We start from the raw sequence: 23,657 nt of genomic DNA, 5'->3' as shown, positions 1-23,657 counted from the left end.
TACTCAATGGACCATCCAAAACTTACTTGATTTAAGTATTTAAAGTGATAGTTGTCTGAAAAAAAGGAGTTTGGGGACAGATGAAGCAATGTAAGAGCTCTTGTTGTCTAGATAGTACATATAAATTGCTGAATATTTTTGGTCCTTAGAGGTTATCATGTCTTACGTGCCTTTTACTCTTCCTTGTTCTTATCCCTTCTGAGCCTTGTGATTTAAATAATGAAGATTATAATATTTTATTTTAATGAGTATAGATGGAATTTACAGGTATTACAAGTGGATGGCTGATGTCTGCTAGTGACATTTGCAGTACAGAGAAGTATTTTAAATGGACAAATTTCAGAAACCCTTCTTCACTGTCTAAAATGTTTGAGCATACTGTGTTTTCAGATGTACCCTGCAGGCAGAAGCCAGCGGTTTTTCAACACTAAATATCTTAAAACACAAATTATATAGGCAACTCAATAAATGCATCAGTAATCTTTGTTTTGTAACCTCTTTTGAAAAACTTGCCCTTTATACCTCAGACTCGCTTTAAAAAGATGGGAGTGCAATCTTTCATCTTTCAGGGTAGCTGTAGAACTAAGGGAAACTGTCCATGTTTGATGTCTTAGAACTACTTGGGCAGATACAGAAAAGTTAACAGTTAATACTGTGAAACTTCAGGAGAATTATAAGATGAAGCTGAAATTTTTGATATCTGGAACTTCTCTGGAACTTTGTGAGCAAAATTCAGTGTTAGAATGTGCTATTAACTCAGTTGAAGCTACCTTGTTATTTTAATAATTTTTTTTAAATCTCCAATAACTTTTTGTATGTCAGGTAGATAGTGAATAGCTGCTTGATTTGTGAAAGCCCTCCTAGTGTGATAGCCAAACCAGATGAGAAGCTGCTACTCATTTAATAGCAAGTTGGTTCTCATTTATAGAAACCTTCCTTCAACAATCAGCCCTTTTACCTTTCACTTTTTTATCATGCAAAGTACAAGCAGTAATGATCTAGAAAAGAACTTTTCATCGTATGAAGTGAATTGCAGTCCTGGCAGAAGCTGCAGGTTTTAAATGTAGATGGACACTTTCTCTGAGATAAGAGTTTTGTCTGCTGGCTGGCTGATGGAGTGTGAGTTTTGTTTTCCTTTGGTTCAAGTGCCTATACAGAAAGATATTACAGTACTTGTCAGCAAATGTTTTTCACTGGGTAAATTAGTTTAGAATCATCTTTCAGAGCATTTTTCTGTGTGAGACAAGATTAGGTGCTGTAAATTCAGGTAAAACTATGGAATTTTCATAGGTGAGTGAGAGTATTATATATTATGGAAGATACTAGATATGCCCATTCTTTAAAAATGCATATATGTATGTATGTCTGATCACTGAAAAAAGGAAATTTAAGGAATTCTTCTATGTTTGAAGAATACAGAGATAAAATCAGTTAATTCATCACTGATTGTACTTGTGTGGGGTTTGTTTTGGGAGGATACACCTAAATCATTCCCCAACTCTGCAATTGTCAATAAGCTAAGAAAATAATTTTCTAGGAAAATTATGTTCACTGTGCTCCTTTTACAACAGTGATGTCCTTCAAAGATAGTTTATTGATTGCTTTTAAAACTGTAATTTCTTTTTAAAAAATTAATCTGCTGTGATTTTTATTTTTTTCAGGTAGAGATAACAGAAATTGAAAATGAAGAAAAAAGGTATGCTCTCTTCCTGGGACTTCTGGAGTCTAGTTACAGTCTGTCTGAGTTTCAACACTTGGTTTTACTACTTCAAGCTTGGCCACCAATGGACATCAGCAATGGGTAAGCATTTTTTCAACCAGTCATGTAACAAAAGAGTTTAAAGTTTCTTTCTTGATAATAAGTAGTTTGCAGTCAATTAATTCAGTTTTGGCTAAGATGGGTATGCCAATCGTATGTGGAAAAACAGTTTATTTAAAGCAGAATCTAATCAACAAGTTTGTTATAGAGCCACATATCCATACCTATTATGTATCATGGAGGACACAAAAGGCTGTTTTGTTGCCTGAACTGTTGCACAGAAGGGTTTTCTGTCTCCTTCGATGTCACGTTCTGTATTATGCTCTCTTTTTTTTGGCAGTATGTACAAAACTGATAAAAAGGAATAGAAGGGATTTTTTTTTCCAAAGCTATACTTTGCAGGAAAACCTTTGAAAGCTGATGTTCAGATGATTGTGTCAGACAGTCTGCGGGAGGTCTGTGAGGGTAATGGTACCAAGCTACAGTGCTTCTTTTTTATAGATCCAATCCCTATTATTTCTGTGTCTGAACAAAGTACCCAAAAGTAAAGAATATATACTAGGTCAGACAAATCCTAGCCCAACAATTTAAAATTAAAATAATTACTTAAAACTCCCAGCATTGCACGTGTCAGATTGGGTATTTATTGGAAGTGTTAATTTGGAACACCTTGACTACATTATTTTTTACCATTTCTCAGGGTTTTGTCTGTGACATTCCAGACACGTTTACAGATTAAAAAAATGGCTCTTCTCCTCTGTGATGGTAATACAAGGGTTCATACAAATTTATGAGGCAAAAGTCACATGTCTTTCAAGGAGAGCAATAATATTAATGAATTCTTGTCTAGTGAATACAATGTAGCATCTTTTAGCCGACAGTTGTTATGCTAGAGACATGAAATTATTCTTAAACTGGATTACTTTGGGGTATGTATTACAAAGTGTTTTAACGTGGGGACTACACTCCCGAAAGTGTTTATTTGTACTGATTTGTGAGAAAAATTAAGGCTTATGTTTTTATGAAAAGGAACTCTTGTGTATGGACAGAAAACTAGCCTTTTGGAAAGTAATATCTAAAGTTTATTCACCCTCAAGCCTGAACTCTTGTTTGCAGTTCCTGGATGAGCATTTACCTAAATTATTTATGACAGTTCTGTAAACCAAAAATTGTCTTCAGTGCATTAAGAAGCACTAGGATTGTGGTGTGATCTGTCAGAAATTCCTATCCCAACTTTCTTTTTTAGATGGTTTTTTTTTTAATTTTTAATTGAAAGCTACATGCTTCACAGTGTGTGGGAACTGTCAAATTATGGTTAAGTTAATGTTTAGGTTTTTTAGTTTAAAAAAAGTGTCAAATTTATGGAACAATGGGTCAAGTAAAATAGTGCTGCAGCTAGCAAAATTCTTTTTCCTTGGGTTGAACAGAAATACTAAAGATTTGATGAAAGAAAAACTCATTTTATATATAGACAGTTCTTGTCTACTGCTCTGTAGCAGAGGAAATTAAAAATTATTTCATTTTATCTCCCATTTTGTGTTCATATCCTCCAGGCTGGCTACCTAAAGTGAAGAAGAGAAAACAAAATAATGATTAAATGTGATTTATAGTTACAACTAACAGTGGATTAAGTTTCAGAGGTGGGATGCCTCTTAGTTCCAACTCTGTAAATTCTGAATATTTGCGCAAAATGCTTGAATTATCTGCATCATAGCTTATTTAGAGTCTAAAGTAATTAGTATAGCTCCTAAGCCTTTACATAGTCACAATTTTGACGTAAAGAAATGAGTTTGGCTAAGATAAGGGGCAAGAGAATAAGATAAATTAATTCAGAACCTTATATATGATTCTATGATTTTCATTTATTCATCAGTAGTTGAGGTCAGAAGGGATCTCTGGAGATGTCTGCTCTAACTCCTCTGCTCAAAGCAGGGTCAGCTGGAGCAGGCTGCTCAAGGCAATTGCATTGTTGAGTTTTGGGTATCTCCAAGGTAGGAAACTCTACAGCTGCACCAAAAAGGTTTCTCTTACTTGAATAAAATGTTGTTATTTGTGCCCATTGCCTCTTGTGCTGTTCTGGACATCACTGAGAAGAGTCACGCTCCCTCTTCTTTACCCATCAGCTATTTATATAAAATTGATAAAATTTGCCCAGTTCTTCCTAAGTGGAGATGTATTGGTCTCAGTAGATACCCCTGGGTACCAACTGGACTTTGCATTGGTGATCACAGCAATCTGAACTTTGTGGTTCAACCAGTTTTTAGTCTGCATCACTGTTCACTTACCTAGCCCATAATTCATAAAATTGTCAGTGAGGATGGTGCAGGGAACAGTGTGGAAAGTATTGCTGAAGGAATTCAGGATATATATTACCAGCTGTCATCTACCAGGCCACTCTTTTCATCATAGGCTATCAGGTTGATGAGGCACGATTTCCCCTTTTTAAGTCCATAGTGACTACTTTCAGTCTACTCCTTGTCACCCATTTGCTTGGAAATGCTTCCAGGAGGATTGGTTTCATCTTCCCAGGAACTGAGGAAGCCTGTCTTGAGATGTTATGCTGAGAACACACCACAGGCTTCAGCCTGTGATTAGATTGATTATTTAATAATTTCTGCTGTTACTGAAACTTTTGTGTCACTCTTCACTGCTTTGTCAGTGAGACTTTAAAAAGGCTTCAGAAGGAAAATGCCTCCTTTTCTTTCCTCTAGTATTAGCCACCAACTGGTTTCACGGAGAACTCCTGACTCTTATGATTCCCAAATGTGATCTAATGTGTAGATTCCAAAAGAGTTTTCCAAAGTTTAGTGTTAAATTCATAGTCATAATCTCTAGGGAAATAAAGGGTAGTTCAGATATTTCAGATTTTCTTGAGTTTGCCTGAAACTCTGAACAGCCAAAAAAACCCAGCAAACCCATTCAATTATTAGAGGAAGAAGTGTTTATAGTATAAGTATATATTTTTCTTTTAATTTTTGGCTTTTTTGGTTTTTTTTAAGGATAGTTGGGCACTGTTGTTTAATTTTTTTGTTCTCTCTGCTAGCTTGAAGGGTGGGGAAATACATCTAGTCTGTTGTCTTCCTTCCCTTAGCAGTGCTTTAGAGAAAAGAATTGAGTCTGCCTCTAGGAAAAAAATTACAGAGATATAGTTCTCCTTCTGCCCTCTTCACTGCTTTTTCTGCTTCTTTTCTCAGAGAGAACATTATATTTCAGCTTTCTTTTAGAATCTAATTATTTATTTATTTAGTGAGTAAGTCAACAATGGTTCAGTTTTTGCTTCCTCTACTAAGAGTTCTCCCAGTAGAAAAATATATCAAAGAGGAGTTATTTTTTACTCCCTGGGGTATTTGTGTTCACATTCCCATTGCTTTCCTTTTTCTTATTGCTGTTGTTTCTGTTACTAGCAATACTTGCAAGACTGATTAATTACTTTATAACCCTGTGTCAGCAGGGGTACGTGGGGCTTGAACATCACTCTTTCTAGCTCATTCTTAGTGCTTTCAAAAAAAACATGATATTTTTATACTAGACAGCATGATCATAGTTGCAAATTCTTTTTGTAAATTATCTCTTCCTCCACTTAGTTGTATTTTCTCAATCAATTGCCTTTTCAAGTTTTGGGGGGTTTTCAAGGTGCTTCAGTTTTTTTGTTCTCTCTCATAGTAAGTCTAAAAGACAAACATGAAGTACTTGCTGTAAAGACTTAACCTAAATTTAAATCAAAGCCACTTCATTACACATTTTGTATAAAACTCAAAGATGTATAGTTTGTTTGGGGTTTTTTTGTCTACAGAAATAATATATTTGCTATACAGATATTTCCTCAAACTAAAATTGGCTTCTGTAATCACTGTGCTATAGTTAAAATTAATTTGTGTGAACTGAAAACATGTCTTAACATCTAGTAGTGCTCCTAAAATGAAGTTTTGCCCTCCTTCTTCCCTCAATCTTACCACCTCAGGGGTGATAGGTTATAAAAAGTCAGGTACAGCTCTCTTTAGTATTCCCTAATATGAGATGGGCTTAATTCCTAAACTTTTGTCAAGTGTATACTTAGATTTTTTTTTTTTTCAATCGCCTCTTGTTATAGTGTTTTTGGAAGTGTGTACATTTCCTCTTAATTATTTTGAATGTATTAATTTGAATTATTTTTCTTTGTAAATCTTGAAATTAATCATGCCAGCCAGGAGGCAGAGGCTGTAAGTAGGAAGTCCAGCAACAATTTAAAAAATCTTTGATATTTTCTACCTTTTTCATCTGAACCTTCTCTCCTGTCTCCCCATTGTTACTGACATTTACAATCATACACTCATCTCTATATCTTTGGCAAGGCTGCTGCAAGTGTGTTCTGCTCTGTGGTCTTCTGTCCTTGCATTGCTCATTCTTCCTTCTTCTGCCTCTGTTGCATGCTCCCATGTTAACTGCATTCAGTTATTCTTACCAGCCTAGGTATATATATCTATATCTATTTAATCTATATCTATATATTGATACTGGTATCTGTATAATCAATATCTAATCTATAAATCTATATATGTCATCTATATCTAATATGTATCTATATCTATCATCTGTATCTCCTATCTATATCTACGTTCATGAAATTATGTTTTTGTAAAGCATACCTTGATGGCTGGATTAGTGTAAGGAAGAGGAACTATTTTGATAGTGAGATTTTCAACAATCTCGTTTTAAAGCAAGTTGTATTAAGAAATTCTTGAGCAAATAGGAAAACTGTGAGCAGTAAAGCCAATTGTTTAACCATATGCATTAAGATTTTTTTTTAATCTTTAATTTTTTGTCCTCCTTTGCTTCAGAAAAGGGTCATTGTTGCTAACTGATTGTTTACTGCCAACATAATGATACATGCAGGAACTGGGGAGTTTAATCTGAGTCTTCTTAATACTTAGAATCTTGGCTTTCAACTGATCAGTAAATATGTAACGCTCATAATTTAATATAAAAGCTAGAAATACACTTTGCATTCTAAAAGACTTGAAGGAGAAGCAGAATAACTGAAGTTTGGGAGGTTTCTTAGTAACCTTTTTTAAAATAATTTTTGTGATCTCTCTGCTAATAAGCCTGTGCTTTTCAACAGTTTATTTAACTCTTATTTATTTTAAAATACTCCAGCTACAATAGTGTTCATTATTCACCTGCATATGTGATTCTCTTCGTATTATAATATGTGATGTTGACTGTGAGGAAAAAGAGAGGTAGCTTGGTTGTTTCAGTCAGCTCTTAAAAGCACATACTTTTTAAAATTTTATTTTCACACACGTTATTGATGCATGTTTTTTCACCAAGGTGTCTCATATTCAGATGATGTTTTTAAAAAAATAAAGGCAGTCAATAAAGACAGTCCTTGAAGCTCTACAGTCCTTTGGAACTTGCTGCCTACATTCAAAAGGCATTTTTAATATTTATTTTAAAAATTGATAAGGTGTTTTGGAACTCCAAAAAACACACTTTTAGGGATTCAACGGCTTAGTTCACCTTTCTTTTTTTAACTTAATCCAAAATTTCCTTCTGGCAAAAAGAAAATTGCATGTTTGTGCTAAGTTTTTTAAGTAATCATTTTTTTTCATGTTGAGAACTTTTTTTTTTTTTCGAACCATAGTTGAACTAAGGTAAAATTCAGAAGAGAAGAAATGGAATTATATTTTTAGGTGTCAGATATTTGGTAACTCAATCCTGGTTTTGTTTAGAGATCACAGATAACAGGTATTTGTTAACAGATCACACAAGTATTAGAAATAATTAAAAGAAGTTGTGTTAAGAAAAGCTTTATATATGGAAAGTATGTATCAGATAGTTTACTTAAATAAATGAACCAGCACGTGGCAGGCTTTATTGGCCTTGCATCTTTCTGGTTATTTTTAATTTTGAGGTTTTGCAGTGTGACTTTTTTATGGGAAATTCTTACAGGTTTTCTTAATGTACTCTGGAAGCAGCAGGTTTAAAAATGGAAATTCATTATGGCTTTTTGTGCCTCTAAGCAAGAGATGGATCACCCAGCAAGAGTGATAAGTTTAAGCAGTGGCAAAGATAGAGTTGCAGGGTTTTGTTTATTTCTTTTCTCCTAGCCTTACTAGGGGCTCACAGATCAAGTGTATCACATTCTGCTTGTTGAATAAACTGGCATCAAATATTCTGAAGTGCAAGGGACCCATCAGGATCATCAAGTCCAACTCCTGTCCCTGTGTAGGGCACCCCCAGGATCACACCATGTGCCTGAGAGCATCATCCAAATGTTTCTTGAACTCAGGCAGGCTTTGCTGTGACTACTTCCCTGGGGAGTTTGTTTCATTGCTCAGCTGCCCTCTGGGTGAAAAAACTTTTCCTGATATATCACCTAAACCTCCCCTGATTCAATTTTCTCCCTAAATCCTATCTTCAGTCACAGGAATGAAGTAAGTCCCATCTCTTCCCCTTGTGAGGTAGCTCTATGCTGCAATGAGGTCTTCCCTCAGACTCCTTTGCATCTTTGGGTTCAGCCTATCCTCTTCTCCTGCCAGGCTGGATGGAGAGGAGAGGAGGAGCTCTGCTGTTTCCAGCCAGACTGGTGGCAGCTCTGCTGTTGATAAGTCACAGTTAAGGCTCAGTTAAGTTGTCAGAAGGAATAAAGAAAATGACTTCTCTTTAGTTTGTGTTCAAAGTTACACACTTTGAACATCTCTTTCTGGTTTGCATGTTATAATATTCTGTCAGCTTCATGTGGAGCTGATTTTATTTGTTTACAGGATGTGCTTTTGACAGTGGAAGGTGAGGCAGAGAGATCTTTTAGATATGAAAATAGTAGATAATGGGAGTCGTCCTCCCCAGAGTGGTCTCACCTGTTCTTTGGTGTAGGTCAGTCTCACAGACTCTTGATGGACTCTATTTACAGTGATATTGATGTGGTACTTGCAACAGTTGCTGCTAAATACTACCTTTGAGAAGAAGCACTTCAGCAGTACTTTACTATTCCTTCCCACATGGGGTGAATGACTCTCTTAATTCATACTAACTAGTAAGCAAACCTGCCAGATGTTATCTTGCTGCGAATTTTTTTTCTCTCCTTCTTACCTTCAAGCTAAAATGAAAAGTTTACCATGTCTTTGGGTAGCTGATTAATAGATTGAAAGATTGATAGAGTGATTTTTAAATGACGTATAGTGGCTTCTTAAGGTTGTGCACAGATGAACATAATGGTTGCATTACTGTGGCTTAGTGTAATCATGATCTAAGCTGTGGTTCTGCATGATTTTAGCAGATTGTGCATTAGTTATTACTATTTCCATCCTGTAGATGGAAATTGAAATGCATTAACTTTAGAAAAATGGCAGCATGCATGTGTCCTAGTGTTACACTTCATGCTTTCTTGTAAAAGCTTCACTTTGTTATCCATTTCCATCAGTGCACCCAGTCCTGGCAAGTACACCTAGCCCTAACAGAAGTAGCCAAGCATCTCCATGATCTAGCCAACAGTTGCTGTAGGCCAAATAATGTTCCAGCAACAAAAATTTATAGCCAGCATTGCCTTTGCCATCCTGGGTGATCAAATTCACTTATACCTACTGCCCCTCTTTGTTTAAGTCTTACCATGTAACAGTTTCATGGCATGAAGTTCTGTGTGGAAGGACAATAATGTTTTAAATATTTAGAACAAATGCATCTGCATCCATATCTACTAGCAGATAAGTGCAGGTGCATGTACTTTCACTCCCCTACCCTGATTAGATGGGCTGTAAAAAAGTTCTTACTTGTTTTTACTTGTTGGGTCTAAAAATTTAAATGTAAGTCTTGAAAATATTTTCTTCACTCAGAACCAAGAGACAGATAGATGAGAGACAGATGCTGTCAAAAAGTGATCAAAGCAAACAAAATTAGGAATGCTGGATTCTTGTCACCCCACTTTCGATACCATTCTGCTTGGGAAATTAGCTGGTATAAAGCCAGGAGAAGCTGTTCCTATGCTATTCCAATTTGATCAGTCTTAGTCTGGTGCATGATTCCTCAGGGACTGTAACAGCATCTCATAATTCAAAATAGTTTAAGCTTTGTTGTTGCATTGAAAGAATAATAGCATCAGGATAGTAACTCATCTCAAAATGATTTCCTCTCTTTCATGAGATTCCACATTATTTCATTAGCAAAAAAGAAGTTTAAAAAAAAAAAGGAAAAAAAGAAAAAAAGAAAAAATACATCCACAGAAAATGGTGGTAGCAGGTATATATATTTATATTCCACATATATCTCTGTTTTTTCTGGGCAGATCATGTACAGATGATAATCCCTGGGTGAAACTTGGAACTGTTATGCTACAGAGGTGCCCACCTGAAGAAAAGGAGAACACAGGAAATGAAATTCTGAAATTCTGCCGTTCTCTGTATGATACAAAGCACATGCTCCCTGTCAAGGTAAATTTCAACTTTGGGTGTTACGGGCATGAGTACTGTTTTGTAGTTCCAAGTACAAGAAATATTTGTCATCTTGGATGAAGTTGGATGGAGAGCTTACAAGATTGATTAGGGGGCTGGAGCACAAAAAATTCAGCAAAACTGAGAGAATTGGGTTCATTCTGTCTTAAGAAGAGAGAGCTGAGGGAGATTGCATTGCTGTCTTTAAATATGGAGATGGAGCCAACCTTTTCTCAGAGGTGCTCAGTGATAGGACAAGAGGCAATAGAGACAGTTGCATTATCAGATTCTCTCATTATGTATACAGAAAATGTTTTTCACCAATAAAGTGTTGAAACATTGGAATACACGGATGTCTAGAAGGGACATGAAGTCTCCAACCTTGGAGTTAATCAGAACTTGCCTGGATCACATCCTGGGTAATTTGATCTTGTTGGACATGCGTAGTGCGTGGGGCTAGTTAGATTAGCTGACCTTTTGAGGTCTGTTCTGGTAGAAATTTTTCTTTGAAGTATTTATAGAAAGTCTTTAATTGTCATTGATGTTAGTGTGTCAGAAAAATTAATTATATAATCATTAATTTTCTCACAAATAAATGCATGAATATTTAGTGAGGAATCCTTCAAAATCATGCTGGTCATGAAAAAAAAACTAATACAGAAGTAGTTGCTTTGAAATAAACATGGTGTTTTGTGTTCTTTAATTATGTATGAATACTTCAACACAATCATCACTTCAGTATAAAATTATTGAAGTGTTTTGTACATAAACATTGTACACTAATGAAGACAGATTTGAGAAATGCTTAATAAACTTCACACAACTTCAGAGCAGTCATGCATGTTTTTAGTAGGCTCATTAATCCCATATAATCACCTTCATGCAATCACAGTCTCTTCTAGAAAACAGCTAACATTAAGACTAGAAGTAAATAGATAACATTCTGTTTAAAAAACAGACAGGTAGGCTGTCATTTAAAGTCCAACATACTGATTAAAGTCAAGTTCAAAATCCAGGTAACATACAATTCCAGAAGGTGTCAGTAACCTCAAATTAAAATTAATTCCACAAAAAAGTATAGTGGAAGGCAGGTCTCCCTATCCCTGGAACAGGTGTAAGTATATGTGAATTCTCTTTACAGTATGTTGAGTGGCACATCATGGCTTGTAAACTCATGATCTTGTTCATGCACAGGAATAGACAAACTTGCCAAAAAAGAATTTTCTTAGTCACCTCAGTGAAACAGGGAAGACAAATCCTACCAAAGGTCACTTTGTTCCAGCAGTCAGTTTGCCAGCCTTCCTGTTTAAGAATGGGTAGTGGTGTGATCAATTCTCTTAATTGAGTAAACTTTTTCTTGAGTTCTGTAACAAGTCCTTATTTACACACAGTTTTGGTATTGGTTGGCCGTCTTTGTTTGCAATGCCTTCCTTTTTTAATGTCACAGACAGTTGGAAGAGCCCTCTGTGCAGGTGTGAATGTATGTAATATGAAGATATTCTAGTCCTCAAGGATAAAATAACTTTATCAGTGTGAAATACCTTCTTTTTGAGACTAGAATGCTGTACAGTAATAGGAATGCAATAAAATATGTAACTATACAGTTACCTACAATCATAGGCTGCATTGCTTTAAGTCTCTACTTGAGAGGAGAGGAAATTTTGTGAGTAGATTTAGTGGCTTATTTGTACACACTGCTGCAGTACTTCAGTGAACAAATTAGAGAGCTGAGATCATATGGCTGAATAAGATGAAAATCTGATTATTGACAATTAACCTGTTTAGATTGCTTCACATTTCAATTAATACACAGAAGACAGGCTAGATTAAGCAGACAGACATAGAATGATGGTGTTCTAAAACCTGTGTGATCAATATATTGCCGTGAATAATATTTGCCATTCTGAAGTCCAGATGTTGTGATGGACAAAACACTTAAATTCAGGTCATGATGATGTGTAAGTTAGAAAAATAATTTCTTTGGATGTAATCAGAAAGGTTTCTGACTTTCTTTAATCGCTCTCCTGATGGTCTTTCTGGTTTTTTAGTTTAGTTCTGTTTTGGCTTTTTACTGTTAATTTTTAATATTTTGGGGGGTAGTTTCATAGCTTTAATCTTTGAGGAAAGGGGAGGCTATTTTTTTTAATTGCCTGGAGAGATTTTTCCATTCCTCGAAGCTGAAATAAGCATTGTTTTACTTGCTTTGAATGCACATGTGTTTGAACTGTCTGACATCTCCTGCACTGCCTGATTAATGTCTTTAGAAAGGGGTAAATTCTCCTCCTAGTAAGTGTTAAAGTGTGACTCTGGATATCTCATGTCGTTTTTGCCAGCATATAGGTCGTATCAGTTAAGATAAACACCTAATTGGGAGTATGCCTCTTGTCTCTTATTTGTAAACACCTTGGGGTTCTAGTGCCGTAAGATGCTTATCTTTTGGATAGTTGCCATTTGGTCTCCTTTTCTTATGTATGTTTTTGTAGCTATTTGTTCCTGGTTTATATACTACTTTTCATTGTATGTTTTCCATCATTCACTGTTGTCTCTGATAATTTTGTTCAGATGATTCTGAATTTAGATGGTGCCCATCAATCTGCTTTCAGCCTCTCCAGATATAAGGATGTTTCTTTATCCAAGCCTTCCACCCATCCATGAAAACCCACTCAGGGACTCAAAACAGACCTCTATGAAGTCCATTTTATATGGCTGACTGGTCTTGTAGTGAACCATTATAGCTTCACTACTAGATAAAGGACAAAAGTTATCTTACAAAAGTTTCAGCTGCGTCATGGTAATTCAGATTATGATATAAGACTTCCCTCTCACAGGTAACATTATAGCCCCTCTAAGAGCAGTTTCTCACTGCAGGAAGGCACTCAAATGCTTTCAAGCACTTATTGCAGAAAAGAAAGCCACTTGGGTTGCTCTGGGAAGCCCTGTGAGCAGTGGCTTGCTGCTTAGGGTTGGATTTCCAGTTCCTGTCCAGAGTTGCAGTACAGTCATATGTGGCAGAGATACAAGGAGGTATTTGTACTGTTTGGACAGTCTTCTGTGTCTGGCAAGTTGTCCAGTCCCTCCATGTCCCTTCCTGTGGAGTAAGTCCAGTTGTCCAGCAGCAAGTTGTCCAGTACCTTCCTGTGGAATAAGCGAGGAAGGCCATTCTAAGGGTTTTTAAGTTGGACCTCAGTATTCCACACCTTATTTCCATGGTGGCTCTCACACTGTTTTAAAGTGTTTTAAACAAAATCTGCCATGGCAATGGCCTTATTCTTAACTACAGAACCTGATGCAGGTACCTACCTGAAAGCTTTTGGTGTAAAAATCATCTGGTATGAAATGTTTTCTTATGTGGAGGCCTTTATACCTCTGGTGGAAAAAGATTATCTTAGAACAGGTCCCTTTAGAATATGTAACCAGTACTACACTAATTGTGAAGCATCTAGAAGAAAACAAAAAGCTGGCATATCATCTGAGTTAAACTTTATTACTTTGAAAATAGCAATGTTAATATCCATATCACTGCATTTGCTTCCTGAGAGGTTTAATTTTTCTTTGTTTTAAAACAGTTGATTGAGACAGCAACATCTGCATCTTTTCTCTCAGGGATAAAAAAAAATATAATAGTAGATAGCATGCAGTTACATTTTACAATTAGCTTAATTTCCTTTTCTTCCACCCACAACCCAAAAATATGATTTGGGGTTCTTTTAGACAGCCTTTTTATACTTGTGGGTTATTTCTTGTGGCATTGCTTCTCCATTTAGTTTTTAGAGGCATTCAGACCAAAAAAGCAAGCATGGTAAAGTAGGGGTTTTGTTCAGGTTACATATGTTATGATTGTTGGAATTTATGTTACTGAACATAAGGTGCATTTATTGCCATGGGTACACCTGTTCAAGAAAAGGAGATACGTGGTGTGAATCTCCAGCTTTGCATTCAGTAACTTTGTCCTGCTCAAAAGAAACACAATAGAACATACAATTATCAGAAGTTTAATAAGCATAAACTGATGAGACAAAGCTTAATGTGTTTATTTAATCTTCTTATTCCTTCCTCATATATTATACCATACAATTATCATACATATATCATGCTTATCATAACAAGTAGCAGTCTAGAATACAGGATTAGAGGAATAAAGGTGTAAGAGAGCAAGCTTTACCTCAGTTTGATAGAATATATTCTTTTAGGTAGTGGATTCTTGAAAATATAAATTTAGAAGAGACAGAACACCATGCAGCCTGAGAGCTCCCTGTGCCAATGAAGGCTGTATGGCTCCGCAGTGTGGTACAGTTGGAGCATTAAACATCTTTTAATCTTCAAATAATGTTTTAAGCTGTTAGATTCACAGCTACTAAAAACTTGTTTCTGCTAAAATTAAAATTGCATTTTAGTTATGAAATTGTTACACTTGTCATTAAACTTCAAAGTGAACTTGCATTAAACTTCAAAAGATTAAAAAAAAAAATACATGACTTGTATACTCCCTGTTTTATTCACATATAGTCTCATGAATGAGGGAAAAAAACATGTAGGATATTTTGCTTGTTTGTGGTAAAGATCATGGTAAAGATTTAGGAAGGCCTACCAGGTTTGCTTGGAGTTTTTTTGATTTTGTTTTTTTAAAAGATATTTCTCTGGGCAGTTCTTGTGCGGAAGATTTATTTATGCTAAATTGATGTCATAAAATATGAGAAACTACATGAACAGGAGAATTAATTTACTTTATTCTCTATAAAAATTCTTTTATAAAATTTGGAAAGATACTGCAACAGAACTTTTGTCATGGTGTATGTACTGATATTTCTTCTTTATTTTATTCCACTTTTATGAAATTGCATAATTGAGTTACAGGAAAGTTGTAGGTGTCTGTGAAGTTTCTTCCTGTGCTTTCCAGTATTTCTATAAGCACAAATATATTAGACCCACGGAGAACTGTGATTGCTCTGTTCTTTCAGTAAAACTCTGGGTTGTAATGGTGATTCAGTACCTGCTTCATCTCCATATAACAAATGTGCTTGTAATCCTGTATTCCACATTTTTAAAGAATTCCTTTCACGTTTCTGAAGAGTAATTTCCAACAGGGAGTTAATTTATTTTAGAAGTTTGGTTTCATTTTGCCTGTGACATAGAGTTTTCATAAATTCTATTGTGAATGATGATGTTAGTATCTCCAGAGATCTCATGGAATGAGTTTCCTTTTATTTCCAGTGTATAAAAGAATTATGTTTACTGCTGCTTAACCAGTCCCTTCTGCTGCCATCCCTGAAACTTCTGGTGGAAAGCAAAGATCAGGATCTTCATGCGGTGGCACTGGAGCAGATAACAGCTGTTGCTAAGGTATGAGCAGTTGAATTAACCACTTTTCAGAGTTTGAGGTAATAAATTAGCTGGTTTATCTTCATACAGTAAGCAGAGACTATTGAGACCCTTATCATTATTAAGATTTTCCACAGATACTGTCTCCAGTGAGCAGTAATGCAGGGCTAGTAAAATCTACTTGAGGTGATTAAAGCTCATAGTAGTTTCTTTAAATTATGTAGTATTCTATCTTAAGTCAATGTGGTGGAACATAAACTACTCTGTTACATAAATTGTTACCTTGTTCACACTCTGTCATTTTGGAGGTTTTTTTATATGTTATAATACTACATCCAGATGAGTGTAGCTTGTTTCTGATGAAGCTTTTTGTAGAATTTTAAATGAATTTTTCACAAGAAGCCCATTTCTGCTTACACTGAACAAGAAAAGAACAAATAATATCTGGCAAAGGGAAATCATAGCTATTGGTTTCCCTGACATAGGGTTAACACAGCTCACAAACATGGCTGAGAGAAAAAAAACAGAGCTTGCTTGCTGATGGGATGTATTAGTTATCCATTTGTTGTATGTTGCTGACAGCTTTATGGATGTTTACAGTTAAGGATGATGCTGAAGTGCTGATAATAGAAGTTGTATAGCTTTTGCCTGTAATAAAACAACAAAGATTCTGTGTAAGCTTTTTTGAAATTGCAGGCCTTTCTTTTTATTGTGTATCTTTCTATAAACTGCCACTTGTCTTTTTTGGATAACAGAAATAATTGTTGTTCCTCTTTATTGTGTGGTATGTGAATAATTTTAAAAATCAGTTTACTTAAGCAAGGTTATTACTTCCAAAAAGGTCAGAGTTTGCCCTGATGAGTCGTGTTGTTTTCAAGAATGTTTTTGATGCTGTTTGTTCACTTAATAATCTTTCAAAGATTGGGACCGACCTGACAGAACAAGTAAATATTCTATTGCTGTTGATAGTTATATTGTTTAAACAGTCAACAAATGGGAGGTGATATATCAATGCAAGTATTTATTCAACCAAGGCTTTAAGAGAAGCTGGAACTAGAAAATTGTTTTATTTAGTCTAAATAATAATTTAAATCTGTTTACATACTATCAATAATGAAGTAGAGACAACCTTTGCCATGTAATTTATTGAAAAATGTGATATGAAAAATCACAAAGATTATGGAAAACAATGGATTTTCCAGTTGTCTCCAGTGTCTGATGCTATTTATGGCTACTCATTTGGTGTGGCTTACCTTTTAAAAGAAATCTTGTTAGATGATGTGTATAAAAGCTAACGATTACGGTAAGATATCTCTAGTTTTCTAGGCTGTAGTAATAACTCGTTTCTTCTCACCTTATTTATTAGTTCTACATCTATAAACTCCATTTAAGAATAAAATGAAAAGCACTTTTATCTCTGGTGGTAGTACAGTGCTACTCTATACTATACTAAGGAAGCAGCAGGTTCAGTTCTTTTTTGCTGGTACATCAGCAGCATCTCGTACCTTTCCATTAGTATCAGTATTGCATAATGTATGGATTTTATAATGCCTAAGTTGTGGATGAAATATTGTCTATTGCTGATGCCAGAACTTCTAGACACCCAGTCAAGCAATGCTGGTAGGGAATTGCCCTGGCTGTAACTTGCCCCTTGATTAGACAAGGCACCAGCTGACCTGCTTATTGCTTGTCTGAAATTCTAACTACAGGAGAGATTTTTTTTTTCTATTTTTTTCCCCAGAGAGGCTGCATCAGAGCAAGTACAGGTGCAGTGTCCATGCAGGCTGTATTAGCAACCAGAAAAAAAAAATACTGGATGCTGATGTACTATGTGTCCTTGGCCTTAGAGAGCTGATCCACGAATTTCTTGCATTCATGGTTGCATGAATTCATGGAGGCCTCAGTGTTTTTTCAGTAAAGCCTTCCAGATCCCTCAAGTTCCTCTTCTGAGTACATGAGAATTGTCACCTGTGGCAAGGCTGATCTTCACCTACCTATTTCAGACACAAACTTTCTTAAAACTTGCAGGCTCCCTGTCTCTTTTTCCAGGGGACCTCCTCTTTTGGTAGAGCTGAGTGCCTCAAGCCTGAGTCCCTTTGCCATTTGTAACCATCTGTGTGCTGACGGCAAAGCCCCAGGCAGGAATGCTTAACCCTTACAAATAATGTGCTGACAGCCTGAGTTCACCTTAAGGCACAGACTGCCATACAGATTGGGAAATACAGCACTCATGTAGGGGTAAATACAGGTTGTATTTATAAAGGCTGCTTTGTGTTTGGATTACTTGCCAAGGGCATTAGGAAAAGTGGCTTGAATCCTGTATCCTCTCCAAGCTTAGCATTTAGTAGTCTGGGATATAGTTCCTACTGATCCTGGTGAAGATGTGGAGAATTCAGGACTCGTGGACACAGAGTGCAAGTGGATCCTCACCTGCTGAGGGAAACCTTGCTGAGATGTGGTTTTCCATCTGTCGTTGCAGATTAATTTTTAAATTCTGCATTAAAATGACAGTTGTTAACATTCACAAGCTCTGTTTGAAGCAGAGCGTTGTAGCACTGCTTCAGTGGAGATTATGAATGCATCTGTTGCAATTCTGTTTGTAGTCTCTCTCACTTTATAGATAAATACATATGAGTCTGGTAGGGAAAGGTATTGATCATCACAGCCTAAAGGAGTGAGCTACTCATTCAAGATACCACCTGAATTCCTGCATCCTGAAAGTAGATTTCAGCCAATACCTTAATAGGTATGTAAGTCGAGAAAAGAAAGGTTAGGATTTCCTCTCCTTAGCCTAATTATCCCCATTATTTTACTTATGTATTACTTATATATGTGTGCATTGTGTGTGGGCACAACACTAAATCTGCACTGACAAATCTTACTGAAGGAGAGAGAGATGTGAGAAAAAAGTATTCTCCTGTTTAATCCATCCAGAAGTAACAGGTTTTTAGACTCATGAAAAATTTAGCACCCTCAACATGAAGTCTAGAATAGCCATAATGGTTTTTATCCATCATATGTGTCCCCATTATTGTGGTTTTCAGTGTATTCATTCACATGTTCACACAATATGGAAAATGGTTGTGTATTCATTTGTTCAGAAGATGCCTGCACCTCTGAGTCTCGTGTCAGTCAGCTGCATCTCATGTCACTGGAACAGTGTTTCTGGGCTCTGATATAACTTTGCTGACACCAGTGTTTTGAGCTTAGTTAGGATCTTGGGATAGTGGGGGCTTTGCGTGTGCAGGAAGTTCAAAATTGACTCATTAATAAGATCCTACTGCTGCTGTCTGTCCAGAAGCAGCAGCTTTTGAACACTGGGATAGTAAGGCTGCTTTTTCCTAATTGTCTTAATTGGGTTTTACTCTCTTGTTCGTGAGTCTTGTCAAAAAAGTGATTGTTTTAAAGAATCTGTCTCTGCTGCAGGCTAATGTTTGGTACGTATGCTAGAAGTATCTATTTGGAGCCACTCTTAATTTAAGCAACATCTCATATATGATTGAAATAATTGGCAAAGAAAAATAACCATTGAGATTTTTTTGAACTAATATTTTTAAGGAGGTAAAATAATGAGAATCAAAACTCCACCTGGAACAGTATCCTGATTCCAAAAGAGGTAAGAATTACAAGTCTAGGAAAGAGTAAGAACAGGGCAAATATACAGATACTTTCTCTGAATTTTCTTCTTCCGTTTTGTCTGGTTTCTCCTTAAACTTGGATGAGCTTTTAAATTCTGCAGTATCAGTCACCAAAGAGTTCAAGTATGTAAAAATCTGTTCCATTTCATATACTCTGAACCTGATACTATTAGATTCCTTTGATGTTTCATAATATAGATAGATTCCTTGATGCTTCTTTCATAGAATGTGTTTAATCAATCTCTATATATTCTAATGATGTTGCTTTCTGCTCTATACTCTCTAAGCTGCCTCTTTGATAGATGGAGGAGTCCTAGTCTTGCTGAGACCTTTCTTCCACAGACACCATATTATACTCTCTGTGGTGTATTTGTACTTTTGACTATGTGCTGTATGTGTTTGTTTAGCAATTTTTTGCTTTAATGCTTGTTGTAATTCAAATTTAAGCTTAAATAAATGTAATCTTAAGGTATGTTTAAATTGATTTCATTTTTAAAAATTTTACAGCTTATACACTGAGCAGTTTGATGCATCCCAGGATGTACTTTGCCCTCTTGGTTTCCAGGGCACACTGTTGGCTTGTATGGAGCCTGCTGCCAACCAGATCCTTTTCTGCAGGGCTGCTCTCCAGACACTCCTTTCCTGATTCCTGTCATTACTCTGTCCCTGATGTGAAATCTAGCATTTGGATTTGTTAAAATTCCATCCCATTGATCACTGGCCAATAGTTGAATCTGTCTAGATCCCTCTGGAAGGTATCTTACCCCTCAAGAGAGTCAACAGCACCTCCCAGGTTGGTAGTATCAGCAAATTTGCTAATGGTGCATTCAAGTCCTGCATCCAGATTGTTGATAAATCTACTGACCGGGACTGGCCCTAGAATTGATCCCTGAGGAACACAGGAGTTCTTTCTTCTGGAGCTAGTGATAGATTTCTCAATCATTTCAATACAGAAAGACACTTATTAGTTCCTCATGAACTTTACATGCAATTGCAATATTGATTCTTCCAAGTATGCTGCCAAACCTTGAGAGTCTTGCAGTTCCATGCACTCAGGAGATAATTGTGTACTTGTTATGATTTATGCTTTGAGGATCCTGTTTCTAGTTTGACGACCTCTATAGCGAAACTGGAGCACCTAGTCTCCTACAGTATATCATCAGTGTTAAATGGTATACATGATCTCTCACAGTACATGTGTCTGAGTAGATAATATTTTTTTACCAGTACAATTGTTTTTCTCATGTGATAGATCATAATTCTGTTCAAACTTTTTGGAAAAAAAATTAAAAAACCAAAACACTAAAAAAAAACCCTACTGCACATTGACAGTCATATGTGTTAAGAAATGGTTGTGGAAAATTCATAATACAGAGAATTGGGTTATGAGGAAGAAGTGCCTGTTGCAGCGTGCTCATGGGGATAGTGGTGGGGCAAGGGGTGGCTGCAGCCGAGAAAGAAAAGGTCTGCACTGTTTTATTTTGAACCCAAACAGAGAGACAAGGAAACTTGCTGTCCTGAAAAGAATTGGGGTTAAAACTGATGCTAGTTAGAATAAAAATTGCTTAATTTCAGCTGTCAAGTGTCAGTGCCAAATCTCTCAGTAAACAGCGGTCATGTCCTGTGTAGCAGTTGAATTGGTCTTCACGGGTGCCAGATCATTGGTGCTTGCCAGTACCTACAGTGTAAGGTAGTACATCATTTTTACAGAAGGTGAAACAGAGGCTAGCCAGACAGATTTTTTTTTTTAACTGAGAGGTTGTTTTGTAAATGTAGCATAATTCAGTAAGTTTATAGCTTGTAACTTTTTGTAGCTTGAAAAAAAGTAATTGAAAAATTACTATTGTCTATTCCTCATTTGGCTCTTTTTGTTTGTTTGTTTTTGTTTCGTTTTATTATATGTATTTGTTTTATTGCATTTCTTGAAGCAGTTTGTCACCTAAGTTTATTATAACTACCCTGCATTTGATGGAACCCATGAAAGACATGTCAAAATTAGCTGAAATTGAATTTCATATATTCTGTAGTGGGTTTTTTAAAGATATAGAAAAGATTTTCAAGGGAATACCTGCTCTTATGTACCAAGTAACTACATCCTTCTGAGGCATCCAGGGTGTCTCACAGAGGTAGCAGCTCTGTGCTCCAAAGCTTTTAAACTATAAGTTGTATTCTTCTGAAAATCTTATCCTTGCTGTGAGTGCTGAAACTCTGGAAAATATGGTTGAGTCTGCAAATGTTGCCTAATATACCAGCACATGGATTGTAATATGTTATATTAATATAAAGTGACTAAAGTTTAATATACTCTGCTCTGACATTTCTCAGAATGACATTTGGGATATGGAGGTAAGTGGTGTTGTCTGTTCTGTACTGTGGCTGAGAACCTGTGAAAAGTCTATAAAGCTGTTCATGGCCTAGCCAGGTTGTTGAGCATCCTTATTCCTTAACTTCCTGCTGGTCAAATACTTGTATTAATGTGATAACAGACTGTAAATTACACTTTACATACTCTGATATATTCAAAGTGTATTGCTGTTGTTAATATCTAGAGACTACTTCTCTTGCTTTCAAGATTACACTGTGCAATTAGAACAGTCATGACATATTCTGGTTCCCTGATGTATCTGACAACTGATTTTTACTTCTTCCTTCTTTGTAGGTTGACGATGCCACATGTGACACTGAAATACTTTCTTTGCTCCTCGATGCCAAGTTAGTAGTGAAGTGCATATCTACTGCCTTCTACCCTCACATTATTGACCACTTGCTGACTAACCATGAAGAAGGAGGCTGGGATGTAGAGGAAATAGCAAAACAACTTAAAGAAGCAGGGTTTGATGCAGAGGCTGGGTCCCTATTGATGTCTCATCGAGGGACTCACCCTGCACTCAGGACTTTTACTACTGCCCTCCAGGCTATTCAGCATTGGATCTGAAATGTTGGATTTATGCATTTGTCTGCCTTTTTGCTTGAGATCATATACAGAAGGGAGAAACTATTGTTCCAGTGAAGTAACAAAGTAAATTATTGCCTGTGTTGTGTAGAAAATACAAATGGCACAGTCACAGTGAATACACATGTACTTCTAGTGGTTGAAAAAAATGATTGGTGAGACCCATGTCATTCTGTTGTATTACTAGCAAAGCATTGAATCCTATAATCCTTCAAACTGTTCAATGATTATACGTATTGGCATATAAATGACAACTGAGTAAACTGGCAGGTTGTATGCAATTTGTCATAATTTTTGTAATTAATTTACTCGTCATAATGTAAAACATGTAAAAATATAAAGATATATGGAGAAAAAAAACTCACTATGAAGAGTTATTTCTGAGAATTTAAAAACTTTGGAATTTAGTTTGCAGTAAGTAAAATATTTTGCATCTATTGTAGTCTCTTTTTTCCTACTTCTAGACAGGTAAGTCTTTTCTTCAGCCACTCTGAAGACTCCATTCCTGTCACTCTTTATTCATGTTTTTTCTTAAGAACAACCTGAACTTCACTGTGCTTGCAGGCAGTTCTAATCTTCAAGGTATTTTTCTCTGCAATTTTTCCATCTCAAATTCTAATCATTTGTTGATACCTTTTGTGAATGCACTTTCAAAGTATTTTACTTATATTTTTCCTGAATTCTGAAAAATTGCTTAAGTGTCTTTATTTCAAAATGCCTTTCTGCCTTAACAAGGCAAAGTATTTCTGAGTTTTCTTAACAAAGGGACTGTCTGTATATTGCCCTGTGTTTAAGGAATCTATTGTTAAAATTAATCCTTAAATCTTTTACCTGATCTTGTGTTCATATTTATTTTGGTGTAACAATGTTCAGAAATATTTCACATGGTAGAATCTGTAGGATAATACAGATTGGAACCAGAGGTAATCTAACCTTCTTCTCAAGACAAGGTTCTTTTATTCTTGGTGCAGGGTGCTCAGGGTTGTATTCAGTTGGTCTTGAAAATCTCCAAAGAGGTGCTTTTGTTTGAAGCAGTCTCATAGCAGCTTCTTCCAGTTGTCACTTGTGCTCCCACCATGCACTCTGTAAGAGTTTTGCTTCGTCATCTTGATTAACTTCTTGAAGGTGTTGGAACCCCAAAGCCTTTCCTTCTGAAAAAAAAAAAAAAAGAAAAGGCAAAATAAGGATACGAATATAATTCTAGCACAGTGCCTGCATTTCATAGGTGATCCAACCCAAATTATTCTATGATTTAGCTGTCTGTACCGTGCCTATGGTACAGGCACTGGAGATGGATTCCATTAACACTGGTAATATTCAGTCAAATTTGGCAACAGAGGCATCCAGTTCAGGTGCAATTGGTCTGAGCTTCTGTAATAACATTCTTTGAGTTTTCTGCTGTTTGGGATATCCAGCCCCTTTTTTAGGCAATATCAATAGCAAAGCTGACTGTTACTGGACAGTAGTTTCTAAAATCCTCCTTTTTCCTAAACACCAGCCTAAATTATAAAGAAGGAAAAATGGGTTAAAGAACCAACCAAACAAAAAAAGCTTGAATACAGATGTCACTACAGATTCTTCTTACT

The 23,657-nt window shown here is 36.0% G+C and overlaps 1 protein-coding gene across 1 annotated transcript in view; it reads left to right on the top strand.

Annotated features, from left to right (window-relative positions):
- NBAS (NBAS subunit of NRZ tethering complex) overlaps positions 1-22,828 on the top strand; it is a 158,697-nt gene extending 135,869 nt beyond the window's left edge. The window contains exons 49-52 of the mRNA XM_030447262.1: positions 1,662-1,801; positions 10,017-10,161; positions 15,373-15,501; positions 21,778-22,828. Of these exons, the coding sequence (XP_030303122.1) occupies positions 1,662-1,801; positions 10,017-10,161; positions 15,373-15,501; positions 21,778-22,053 (690 nt within the window). The 3' untranslated portion in view covers positions 22,054-22,828. The remainder of the gene's footprint in view (positions 1-1,661; positions 1,802-10,016; positions 10,162-15,372; positions 15,502-21,777) is intronic.
- The last annotated feature ends 829 nt before the right edge of the window (positions 22,829-23,657 follow it).

Source organism: Calypte anna, chromosome 3, assembly GCF_003957555.1.
Source record: "Calypte anna isolate BGI_N300 chromosome 3, bCalAnn1_v1.p, whole genome shotgun sequence".
Taxonomy (NCBI): Eukaryota; Metazoa; Chordata; class Aves; order Apodiformes; family Trochilidae; genus Calypte; species Calypte anna.
This window is presented reverse-complemented; position numbering and strand designations above follow the sequence as displayed.